The 13125-nt window shown below is 45.7% G+C and overlaps 1 protein-coding gene across 4 annotated transcripts in view; it reads left to right on the top strand.

Moving 5' to 3' along the window:
- Positions 1 to 12203, top strand: part of LOC119455584 (sodium-coupled monocarboxylate transporter 1-like) — a 107437-nt gene extending 95234 nt beyond the window's left edge. For all 4 annotated transcript variants that reach the window (XM_049668877.1, XM_049668876.1, XM_037716988.2 and 1 more), the window contains 4 exons: positions 1735 to 1925; positions 4091 to 4188; positions 5281 to 5372; positions 8747 to 12203. In XM_049668877.1, coding sequence (XP_049524834.1) covers positions 1735 to 1925; positions 4091 to 4188; positions 5281 to 5372; positions 8747 to 8848 — 483 coding nt within the window. In that variant the 3' untranslated portion in view covers positions 8849 to 12203. The remainder of the gene's footprint in view (positions 1 to 1734; positions 1926 to 4090; positions 4189 to 5280; positions 5373 to 8746) is intronic.
- Positions 12204 to 13125: the final 922 nt, after the last annotated feature.

Below are 13125 nucleotides of genomic sequence, written 5' to 3'. Positions count from 1 at the left end.
CTAGCCTGACGCCAAGTATGCAGTGGTTTAGAGCAAACTTAGAGCTCTGTTCGTTTGTTTGAATGAGCGCGAACATGTGTGGGACAAATGTACATTCAGTGAGCGCGCATCAGAAGGAGAAAAGTTTTCACGACTTAAACAAGCAAAGAAACGCGCACTATTAGCTTTTGACAATGACCTCGGCAGGAAAAGGCAGGAATTATTGTCGTGCGGTGTGTGTTTTTCTCAGCCTTCCTTCCTTTCCTTTTTTTTTTTTTGGCATGCTATTTAAATTCAGCACCAAGCTGAACCAAGCGCTCGTCATGCTAAGTTTCATTCGTTCGTGCCATCTTGTGTTTTCCGTGGGCCAGTGTGGAAAGAAACAGCCCACTTAGTATTCAGTCGTTGTATGCAGTCGTCGATTACACTTTAAGTTGAAGAAATGTTCTACTTATATTTGTTGTTTACAAGAATGCTTATGTTTGCAACATTATAGACCTGTATTCACGCTCTTACGCTAGAATTGTTCGTAAGAAATTTCAGCCAATCCTGATGTTGGACATATCAGCCAAGGCAGCCAGGCTGATAGGAATAATGAGTTTCTAAAGAGCAGCCTTGTTAATTAGGCCCCTCTTTTATGTGTGCGCGCGTGTGTGTGTGCGTGTGTGTGTGTGGTGTGTGTGCGTGTGTGTGCGTGTGCGTGTGTGTGTGTGTGTGTGTGTGTGTGTGTGTGTGTGTGTGTGTGTGTGTGTGTGGTGTGTGTGTGTGTGTGGTGTGTGTGTGTGTGTGTGTGTGTGTGTGTGTGTGTGTGTGAGAGAGAGAGAGAGAGAGAGATCTTCTTATCTGTATTGCGACGGTGCGCCGTAAAGCGCCCGAGTAACAGCGTTGACATTTGTACTTGTCCTTTCGTCCAGTCTTAACGCGATGTTATTTCCTTCTAAGACTCCAGTTATATTGACTTTGCGACGAATCGTATGTGTTTCCTTTAGGAGAGGAACATATCGCACATCGACGCTCTGCGCATCGCATGACCTTGCTCTGCCGCAGCCGTGATGCGACTGTCTCGCCTGATGTGTATATGCAGCGAAACAAACAGTTAATGGACTACGTGCACTTGGTGTGTCTCTATTGTTGCATCCCTTCCTTATGGAGCGGCTTTGTGTACTCGCAGAACGCAACTGCGGATCTAATGCAGCGCCATATTATTGCGTCATGTTTAGCTACGTTTCGGACTTTCCGGGTAGGGTAGAATGTTGGGGTGAAACAATAGATAATTGGTTAGGGGATTGGCGTTTCGGGTCACTTACGGTTTACTTCTTCGTATGAATTTATATACGTGTATATACGCAAAATGTGACAGACTGTCGTCTGACGCTTATCTATATACTTCAATACTGCAGAAGGACCCTGTAAGTTGCGTGCACTAACGTCGTTGAAGCTGCCGTATTGTTGTACTGCTAGTAAGTTCGAAAGCTGTTCGTTATCTAGGCATCCGCCTGTCTCCAACAGAGTTGTGGAAGCCGCACATCTAACAATAAAATGGCGTCTGTGACGTCATGTGACTACTGTATATTTTCTTGTTTATACGATGTTATTTTCTAGGGAGCTGTATCTTGCAATTTATTACGGCAAGTTCTTGGAAGGAGAGCGGCTTGTAGCCGGTACTTTTTTTTTTTTGTCCTTTTCTTTTTGGGCTCAATTCTCTCCCCCATTTCTCCCTTTTCTTTTGCTTTCCGCTTTCATCGGTCACTCCAGGGCGCCCTGTGTGGCCTGCTGCTCGGCCAGGTGATCTGCTTGTGGGTGGTCGTGGGTTCGCTGTCCAGCGTGCCCTTGAACGAGGACTTGCCCACGTCGACCTCCGGCTGCGTGCGACACGACAACACCACGGTGTACGACTTGTTTGGCTTAGAAGATGCCGTGGACGAGATTCCCGCGGATCGCCCAAAGTGAGCCTCTCTCGCGCCTTCGAGAACGATAACGTTGTGTTCACAGATATATGTTTCACACGTCCCTAAATCTTTCTCTGCGGGACTTTTGTACTAAAAAAAGAAAATAACGAAGATGTTGATGTATATCAGTTTTAACGAAGTGTGCATGATAAATGAAACAGAAGGGGGAAAAAAAGTTGCAAGTTTCCCTTCTAGTACGAAGCCGTGACGCGATAGCTGGCACAATATTAAGCGCCGTAAGTCTCGCACAGTTTCATGCGGTATTAGTTGCAGTAAACATTCGTTGACGCACGCGAGAAATGTCATTTCGAGAAGAAGAAAACTTTAGTCAGTGATGAACCTATTCCGAATTGTCTTCGTCTATGTATATGCCGCTCCCCGGTGGCGAAGCTGAGAGACATGACTCTCGCTCCTCTTTCTTATCCCGCTTTTTTGTTTCTTACAACTGGCTTCGTTTGAATTATTTCATCTCGGCACGGATTTGTCGATAGGCTGTAGATCATGTTCACCTCGGCACATATTCGTAGATGCGCTGCAGAGCAGTCAATGATTCTAACGAATGCTCGAGTTGCCAGGCACAGGCGCACTATTCTTTACTGGAGCATCGGCGTAGTGACTGAGAGGTAGAATCTTCGACTGGTAGTCTGTAGGTCAGAAGTTCGAATACTTAGGGTAGGGAACTAGGGTAGTGAACCCATAACAGCTATCGCTGTAAAACGCAAGATGCTAATGGGACCACCGAACCAGAACGTAGTAGCTTGTAAAACGTATCATGCGAACGCGTTGAACGTATGCTCTGGGAGTTACGGCAATTCACGGCGAAATGAGTTTGCATTTCGCGCCAAATTTTCACCTATAGATATATTCGTGCGAATCAGTACCATATGCAGCTCCAGCGCATGTATCGTAGCGCATGTTGGGGCAAGCTTCTCAAAACTACTGCTATAATCTAAAAATTCCTAGATATAGCGTATGCATCTTCTCTACATTGTCTACCCGTAACGTACGAATTGTAAACATTGCTTCAAATCTGCCGATTAGCCTGTTAATCTGTTTTTTATCACACACTTTACGATGCCCGTCGCCTCTAATGATGCGTTGCCGGAAAAGAAAGCACCTTTTTATCTTTAGTGTACTATCTTCAAAAGAGGTCCGTTCTCTTAACCGAATCAAATATAACACACCGGTGCCGCATCGCGCAAGTTGCTCGACGCAGCGTTGCGTTGTGTGCGTGTGCCGATTATCGAAGATAGCCAGCATCAGTCAGCGTAATGATTTCAGGACGACCGCCAGTGCGGCGAGGCGAAGCAAGATCAAGAAGTAGGAAAGATCAAGACTCGCATCTCATGAGCTACTGATGCTGTTTTTTTTATGTATTGTTTTTCCGCGTATCGACTAATCTAGCTGGCCCCATTTTACGACGCCGATAATACGAGCTTAAATACGAGCTTCCTCGTCGTCCTCATTTCGACGAATCTTTGTAGAACGCAACATTAGGAAAGACGTTAGCGTAGAGCTGGCGCAGATGACGCATACGTTCCTACGTGTTCGTGATCACGGCTGCAAAAAAAGAAAAAAAAAAAACTTGTACAAGAGCCGCGCCCCTGTTCATGGCCTATGATAGTTTGGGAGACGTAATGAACTGCCTGCGATAATATATACGCGATGTGGTGAAGCGATTAAAGTGATAGCGTCGGCTAGTTGGTTATTCATATTATGGCAGGAACAGCGCCAAGGACGAGGCCAAAGTGAATGTTGCACAGAAAGACGACGGACGTGCTGTGCACATTTTATGTGTCTTCACTTCGTCCTCGTCTTTAGCGCTGTTACCGCCTGAATGTGGCGAAGCTTAGATTACATATCCGTGCCACCTATTAAGCGCGTCAAGTAAAGTAAGTTTCTGTAGATTACGAAAGGTTACGATAGAAAGGCTCTATGCTTCCAGAAGTCTGTAGATCTGGATTGCGGGATAGTCGACTCCTAAAGACTATATCATAATCTACATGCGCTCACTTTCACGAGTAAGTAGAAGCTTCACTATCCGTGCTTCTTCTTTGCTATGCAGGGAGCTTAAAGGTTGCGTACATCAACAAACTTGCTTTAGCCATTTGAGGGCGCGTCTGATTCAGAACCATTCTTTCTTCTTTTTCTTTCTTTTCCAGGGGTATCGAGCTGCTGTACCGGCTGTCGCATCTGTTGGTGCCCCTGCTGGGATTCGTCGTGACCGTGTTCACGAGTACCATCGTCAGCCTCTTTACAGGTGCTCCGCTCCGCTCATGGTGTACCTTCAGTCTCCACGCTTCTAGACGATAATATATTAGCCTTTATTTTCAGTGTGCGTGAGTGTGCATACATGGCCACAGAACTCGCACATACACGCATACTGCAGACTTGCAGTTGGTAAATATTTCTGAGATTTTGTTCAGTGCTTGAGAACTGAAGCAGCGGTAGCTGAACTTCTGCGATTGACATTCATACGTGCACGTTTCTGTAGCGAACGTGAAAGAAGTGCAGTGAACCTATTACGTATTACACTGAAGAGTAAGAACCTACTACGTTAGCGTTAACATCGCTCCACATAGAAGTACTGGAAGCATAGAGTTTCACACTATAAAACCTAGAGGGAAATGTGGCGCTGCTGCGCCGTGGTAAGCAAGGGAATGCCGGTATATTGTGGATTCGGATTGGCATCGTTCTTGGAGAGCCAGAACGCCTTGAAGACGCGCCTGGCTAGCACCGTTCCGTCTGTCACAATGATTAATTTCCTGCTAAAACAGGACGTAAAAAACTGCTTTAGCTTTATTATTACACAAAAACATGTTTTGTTTAATTCTGAGGACATACTATTGGATGAACAATTCTATGAAACGTAAAAAGTATCAGCTGGCTGCTGAAGTTGGAGGGCAGACGACAAGATTCTCGCTCGCTTTGGAACAACTTGTCGTCTGTTCTTGCTTTTCTTCGCTTGATGCTGCATTGTAGGTGAGTAAACTTTATTGAGAGATGTAATATGGGTGAATGAAAGCCTTTTATGTAGATTTTATTTTAAGAACGCGTTATTTGTGTAGCCATATCCACGTTTTAGACGAAGCCTCGTACAACACCAGCCAATGCAAGCCTCGCAGACACATATCCCGTCATTCCCATGAGCGCACGGCAGCCCTTTAAGAAACTCGCATAGACGGTGGCGCCAGTTTACCCTCTAGCTGTTATAGTGAGAAACTCTATGACTCGAAGGTTGTGTATTGGAAAACTGAAAGATGGATGAACTGTGATGCTTCACAGGCGGGCACAAATGCTTTCTCCTTTTGGTTGGGCCGCGATCTCATACTTTCTGCCTCGTCTCACACAGGAATGAACGAGGGAAAACTCCACGACCCGGAGCTTTTCACCCGATGCGTGGCCAGACGCTTTACCGCGCCCGATGACAAAGAGGCCGGGAAGGTCTATATCGAAAGAAAGCGCTGCATGAACGGAGGTCTGTCTGCGGCGGCTGCTGTGAATCGCGGCCACGCGTCACCCACGCGCTGCCTCTCGTGATCTCCCGATTAGCGAGGCAGTCGCGCCTCACTTCGTTCGGTTTGCAACTTTCTGCACGAGACAGATTGTCCGCGCCAGCCAATATATCGCGAAGTGGAAACACATTTGGAGCTGCGCTCAAATTTCGCATTAGGGAGTATCGTAATCGTCGGTGAATTTTTTTTCATGCTTCGAAAGACACTTTTATGTAGCCCGTATTGCGCAACTGAAAGCTGTATCGGGAGTTTCTCACGTTGCTCTACAATTTGCTCATTGGCACTTTCCATCTAGTGGAACGCAAAACATAATCTGTATCTCCAAGCGACGGCAAACATCACCTTGGTTCTGTCCAGCTACGCGGCATTTGCATATTCCTAAAGTTTGGCTCAAGTTACGTGGGACACATATATATATATATATATATATATATATATATATATCATATATATATGGTGTTTCATTGTAGCCCTCTGTGTGCCTCTTGCGCAAAAGTGTGCATCATGTCATACCAACTAGCTCTCAGTGTGTCCGTTTTCATCTGTTCTGGATGCACAGGGAGGGCCATGGTAGACGCTCTAGTAGTTCCATTTGACTTTGCGCTTCAATGCATAAAACAGCGTTTTCCTCAAAAAGTTAACTGGAACGCCCATGCATTTCATTGGACACTTTGAAAACAATATCTCGAAACTGGTTCAGTCCTGAGAATTCGTTCCAAGTGGATACGCCTTGCGAACTCAGCGGCTATAATTTGTAGATTGAAAGATGGGCCGTAAAATAAATAATTAAAAGTTAATTATCGTAACGATGTTAATTATTCATTTAGCCGTTTTGGTTTCTTGTGGAAGTAATGGCCGCCTCATCGAGTATTTTAGATCAAGGATTATAATTGTGCTATCTGCCACAAGCAATTTTTAAAATTTTGACGCAGCTAAAACGAAACACCTTGTACATAGTACGTTACCGTGATACGTTAGGCCCTCCGCTGCCTAGCTCTCCATAAATCGCTGCAAGCATGCCGAGATATCAACGTTTTAATGCGTAAGAATTCTTAGGCGACTCATCCTGGAAATCTGTCTGTCCGTCCGTAACACGTAACACGATGCGCTCCATAAAAAAAAAAAAAAAAACGAAAAAAAAAACCCACAAAAAAAACGAAAGGAGAAATTAAAAAGCAAAAACGTTGGCGGTGGCGAGTTAAGGACCTGCGACTCCATGCTCAGAAGCCGTTCGTTCGTAATACTTTATTGTCATCAAGAATCAAAAGCTCACTAAGCGGCCAGGAGCCCGCACAGGCACTGGCGATCTCCTCCGCCCGCTGGACGACCCGGTGTTGTTGGTCCGGGTCCGAGCTGAGCAGAACAGCCTGCCAATCCTTGGTATTTAAAATTGCGAGCCCTCGCGGCCCGGGGTCGGCCGGGCAGTCTCATATTATATGATTAACGTCCGCTCGCCAGTCGTGGCACCGCGCAGAAGCCGAATGTCTTACCCACTGGGCTAAACACCCATGCTTGGAGAAGGTGAGTATGTATATTTGGGAACCATACGAATATGTTGTACCGGCAGTATATACAACACAAATGCCTAAGGAGAACAGTTTCCATGAATGTTTTCTTCTTCTTTTTTTCTGGGGTTTTACGTGCCAAAACCAGTTCTGATTATGAGGCACGCCGTAGTGGAGGGCTCCGGATTAATTTTCACCACCTGGGGTTCTTTAACGTTCACTATATACGACGCAAGCACACGGGCGCTTTTGCATTTCGCCTCCATCGAAATGCGGCCGCCGCGGCCGGGATTCGATCACGCGATCTCCTGCTCAGCAGCTTTGTTGCAAGATTTGGTGGTGGTGGAATAAAATTCATTTCTAGGACCAAATGTAGAGCCGACGTGGATCATTGTAGACATCAGGCAAATTCCGGTTTTGCCAAAATTTAATGCCAAACAGGCCACATCCCCGATGCGTTTCGGTGGTCGCGGGATGCGCCTTCCGTTGGGGCGTTCCTTCATCGACCGAGATGCCACGGATCTCAGAGGACTCATTCGCTTCGCGTCGCGCAATACAGGCAGATAAACAGTCAATGAGTTGATAAGGATGATAATAAGTGATGAGAGGTTATATGGGTCTCATCACGGTTGATAATGGTTCGACGCGGAGGGATAAGGTGCTAAAGAGTGATAAGGGCTTTCAATGGTTGGAGCAATTCTGATAAGGTTGATAAAGACCGATAAGGGTCGGATAATGTCCGATAAGGGTTGATAATGATCGAATCAATTGCGATAAGGTTGATAAGGGTCGGATCGAGTCCGATAAGGGTTCATAAGGGTCGGATCGAGTCCGATAAGGTTGATAAGGGTTTATACTGGTCGGATTAAGTTTGATAAGATTGATAATGACACCGGGCTGCATGGGGATGAGCAACTGGCACAATGCTCACGCATCTCGGACAACTCCAGTAGAGTTTCTGCATAATTTTTTGCATACTTTCATCGCGTGCCGTAGAGCGTAGAACCAAATTAATGACGCTGGGAAGAACTGCCGTTTTAGAGCGTTCGCATTGCCAACCCATCAATAACGCTTAAACGCGCGCGATTCGGGGTCGAGCGTATATGTATGCTGTGGCGCCATATGCTGGCTTGAAATCAAAATATTTTTCCGGCTCGGGGTCGTCTCTCTTGACCTAGCGGCATCAAAACGCCGAAACTTTGTCATCAGCGGGAGATGGGACTAAGGGATGGCTGATTTTACCATTTATTTGTTGCTATCACGATGGAGCGCAAGTAGCAAAAACGAATTCTGATCGAATCGGCCGGTCCGTTCGTTGACGTATTATTACGCAATGCGTCAGAGTTAATATCACGGTAACCATCGCGATAGTCAGCGGTATAAGACACGCACACAGCAAAATAATTTACACCCTTAAAAGTGAATAAAGGTCTAAATTGGTCTATAACCAACACTCTTACACTCAAAAAAGAGTGTACGGGTGTGAGTCACCGACAGATTTACAGCCTTATTCATTTTAAAGTATGTAAATTACTTTAATGTGCATGCGCAGTGGGGCTAACATGTCACGTGTAAAGCAAAAGTGACACTGTATACGCCGAAATGGCGCAGCAAGTTGCACTCCTCACATCCACCTTCCTCTGGTAAAGACAAGTCTGCACGAATAGGAAAAGTGATGTCTCTGAGCATGATCGATCGCGAATACGGACGTAGTATTGTGTTGGCTTCTAACTTCTTTTTTGTTGTTTTTGTGATAAATGTCGATTTATTTCCTTGCGTCGCTTTTTGTGCTTTACAGTCCATGGTCACCGTCGACGGCTGCAACGATCCCAGCATCCGGGACCAACCAGAAGTCAGCATATCAAATGTGTCCAAAGACCGCGCAAGCACGAACTTGTAACCACTGCCTTCCGCGTAGCTGTAGTAGTGCCAACACCTTTCATTCCTTTATATATATACGCGGCATTTTCGTCGGAGGACCGCACGAGCTTTGTAAAGCGATGAGTGGCTGTCTTGGGTGCGATTCCTCTGGACCAAGCTGTGATCTTCATAGCAAGACTTCTTTTTTTTTTTTTTTTTCACTGCTTGCTGCGACACTTCGCGTATTACGGACCATATTTTCTCTGTTGAACATGTTGTCTTATTTGTGCTGTTGTGCAATGCCGATGAGTTGCTAGGAATTAGAATGCGCTGGTTTTCTATAAGATGTTTGTCGTAATAACGTTCGAGAAGTTGCAGTCCGCAGTAGAACTGCGAGTTGGGTTGATCTCTCCTTGACCTCTCTGTGTCCTCTTTTCTTTCTTATTTTTCATTATTGCAAGGCAGTTTCCCATCTTGTAATTTATGCAGCGCTCCCGAATAAAACGGGAACAACAGAAAAGGAAGTGCGCAGGACAAGCGCTCACACTCGTTCATTTAATAAACGTAGTCGCTAGTGTCAGCGCTATAACCTTGTGAACTTCATATATGCTGCTGTCCCCGTTTTTTTTTTTTTTTTTTCGTCTTCTTTTTCTGAGTTCTGCGCAAATCACAAAATGAGTGCGGGCCAATTTGCTCCGTTTTCGATCTGTGCCTGTGCCTAACATTCATCGCATTTCACAGTTATTTTTTGTCTGTTGTGATACTTACTACATTCTTCCATCGTACGTAAACGCGATTATAGCACATGCAAATTCCCTTACGTGTGCAGTCGTTTTATTGTGGAACGCGATTTAAAAAATATATATATGAAAGCTCGAAGCGGAATGACAGTCATTGAGCATCAAGTGCACGACTTTGCTTCTCAGAAGGCGATAGTATTCAGGCAATTTTAGGCAAAAACGTGCTTGCTTTTGTTGCCCGAAGGCCTCTGGTGTTCGTTGAATCTGTAACCCTCAAGTCCAGTGGTGATCGAGCTATAGATAGCCTATACGACTGATACAATGGGAAGGACTGGACATAGACTACACGCTGCTTAGCCATTTATTGTCACAATGGATTTGTGTGAAAAAAAAAAAACAGCATTATGCGGCCGTGATAGCTTCACGGCTCTACCTTACACCGTCAACATTTCAGAGCAGCTTCTCAGTACCGTGCGCTAGCACAGAATAGATTTGCTAGCGTAGCCTTCAACTAAATGAAAGCATAGACGATTGCACCAGCGCTGATCGCGAGATTTTGTGACGCTGTGTTCAGCCAGAAAGCGCGGAATTCTTGTTGCAATGACCGACCGTGCTCCGTTCATTTGCCGGCGTAAATATATCGGTACCGAATAATTATCACGATGGTATATTTCCATACATCTCGAAGGTAAGGTTCATGGAACAAGCTAATTTTGGGGGGACATTAGAGTTTATTTTAGTTCAATTTTGTGGTTTTGCGTGCTTAAACCACGAACCACCAACTCCGGATTAGTTTAACCACATCGGTTGCTTTAACGAGCACTCAATGCACGGTAAACAAGCGTTTTTGTATTTTTTCTTCGCGAAGCATAATCGGTCGCTCAGCGTAGAGAGGTCAAGCGACGACAAACCACAGCACAGCTTGTGACTAAAGGTGGACAAACTTGTGCCGGGATTTAGAAGGACGTTCATATAGGTTGGAATAGGTAGGCTTAGTTTGAAATAGGCGAGGTTAGGATACGGTGAGGTTAGGTTGGTGTACGTTTGGTTAAGTAGGTCAGGCTGGCGTAAAATTGGTTAAGTTAGGTTAACTTAGCAGAGGCGTACTAGCGTGAATGTGTATCGGAAGGCGTAGAGCACGAGCAGCAGCTAGCAGCGATATTTTTTGAGGCTGATTTCAACCGAGTTCGCATAGCCGTAAGCTGCGATATTAGATGGCGCATTTACTGCAATAGCCGACTGTGTTATGCCTTCGTCTACCTAAACATGTCGAAAGCGAGTAATTGCCAAGATGTTTTCGCACCTTTTCTCTTTCAAGGTTAAGGGTCATTCAATACAAGAACGTTGCTGGTGTTATGGTAGACCCAGTCGTAATAGGGGGTTTTAGTATAGCGGAAAACGCTTACGTTAGCGTGCGACGCAACGCTAACGGGATGAAAGGCTGCACTGCACGGTACAAGGTAGTGTTTTAGAATAGCGGAACGGAGCAGAACGCTAACGCCAACGCAAATACACTTGGGCGCCATCTCGAGGCGGATACAGCAAACATGAGCAAACCCTCTCGTTAAGCCTACTCCGCCGCTAATCGAGAACGTATATCGAAAACAACGCCCATTTGTCACCTGTACGCCGCTGTCGAAGCATCATCACACAAATCAAACACGAACATTAGTGGGGAACGAATGAGCCGAACAGCGCAGGCCGACAACTCGATAGATCCGAAGTGGACGGACGGCTCTCGCTTCAACAGGCGCCGCCATCTTGCCCTACGTACGGAATCCCTTGCGTGCGTTAGCGTTGAACGCTATATTCCGGAAATTGCGTACGTACGTAAGAGTTCTGGCTACGTTTAAGTTCTGCGCATGCCCAATTTGCAGCACGCAACGCTAACGCTAATTCCTTGAGTTTGCTGTTTTCCGCTATACTAAAGCTTCCTAATATATCGGTACCAGCACTACTGTTTCGGAATACCTGTTCTAGTACTGGTACACTAGTGCGTGCACTAACGTCTCTGCTATGCTAATCTTTCAAATGTGCTGCCTCTCGTGAGGTTGCGGTTTGTAACTGGCATGTACTGCGCCTATATTAGTGCCTGCTAAGAATGTCTGTGGAGTGCATTAGAAATGGTATGTTCTTATACTATTTCTTTTCGCTCGTGGTAAAGAAAAGTGCAGCTACATCTTTCACATATTATATCGGTACTGCGAGCAGTGCGCGAACACGGTCTGTAGCGTTCTTAGAGCTTCGGTGAAACCATCCTGTGTTCGAACTTTTCGCGCGTCATTGTATTGCAGTTGTGTTGTACATACTATTTTTCTACGGCGAGCGACCACATACTTAAAAACAAGCATTCGTTTCGTCTACATTATTTACATTGCTTTCTACGCAACAGCTTTACCACACTTTTACGCTGCTCATCGCGTGTTTAGTCACGTCGGAAAGGTGCACCGTTTTTTTTTTTTTTATGACTGTGACATTTCTTGGAGTGACAAGTGAAAAGTGATTTGCATACCGAGCTTGTGTGTTCAGTTACTTGAACCGTGCAGTAGTGAATGAGAAAACCCCATGTGCTCACAAATCACTCATGAAATGTTTGCCCATGTTTGCCAGCGCCCTGCCCTATAAGAAATTAAACTCTCACTCCTTCGTCGCGAATTGTCTTCCGAGTGCGGTGTGGAGTGGTCAGAAACGTAACCCTCGCTCTCAATGTCCCAAGCACGTCTTGGGCGCACGTGTTGAGAATGCGAGGAGTTAATATTTGCCACGGTTGCATTCCTCCTAAACGCAAAGAAAACGGAATACTCAGCCCCGAAGTCTTAAAGGTAAGTACTGTGTTTGCACGTCAAAGGTCTTCTTACACGAAGCGTCTAGCTTAGAAAAAAGTCGCAGTTTTGCCCGAAAGGCGAAGCAACAATTGCGATAGCAAATTAGTAGAGAGCTATTCGGAGTAGGGATAGTATAGTTCTATCGGCTGCATAAACTTGGACACATTCGCTTACTAAATGAATTATCGTTGTATATTGGAAAGAAACCATTACCTAATCATTCATGTGTCGCGTACACAGATGACGCCGTCCTAGCGCCACGCATAACTCAATCTATCGGCGATAAATTTTGCCTCTGGCTCGAGAATCGTAGATGTATAGCTCGGTAGTATTTGTGCCGATCCGAGCGAGAGTGGTCGCGTTTGAGAGCTCACTCATCCGTAGCAGGCATAATCCACCAAACACAATAGGGTGCTCATCAGAAGTTAGTAAAGCCTACAAGTATATGCAATTTTTCGCGGAAATTTCCGGCTTACTCGGTTATGGCGTCCCCTCGTACGACACGTATGGTCCATTAATGACGTGAAGAGACTCGGGCAGCAAGACAGTGGAGATATCCAACCCCTTTGACAACGCCGGACCGTGTACGTCTTCATAGGGGGCGCAAGCGCAGGAGATGGAGAGAAGCGCATGAGCCTGAACCATCTATGAGTGCGGCAGGCTCAAGCGGCGCAATGCAGTCTCGGGCGCCACCACAAGGGGGTGTGATTTCTTTATCCTAGGGTCCAAAGACCCACCGCAAAACAAACGGG

Source organism: Dermacentor silvarum, chromosome 6 (genome assembly GCF_013339745.2).
Source record: "Dermacentor silvarum isolate Dsil-2018 chromosome 6, BIME_Dsil_1.4, whole genome shotgun sequence".
NCBI classification, from domain to species: domain Eukaryota; kingdom Metazoa; phylum Arthropoda; class Arachnida; order Ixodida; family Ixodidae; genus Dermacentor; species Dermacentor silvarum.
The sequence above is the reverse complement of the archived record's forward strand: the minus strand, read 5'-3'. Positions and strand labels throughout refer to the sequence as shown.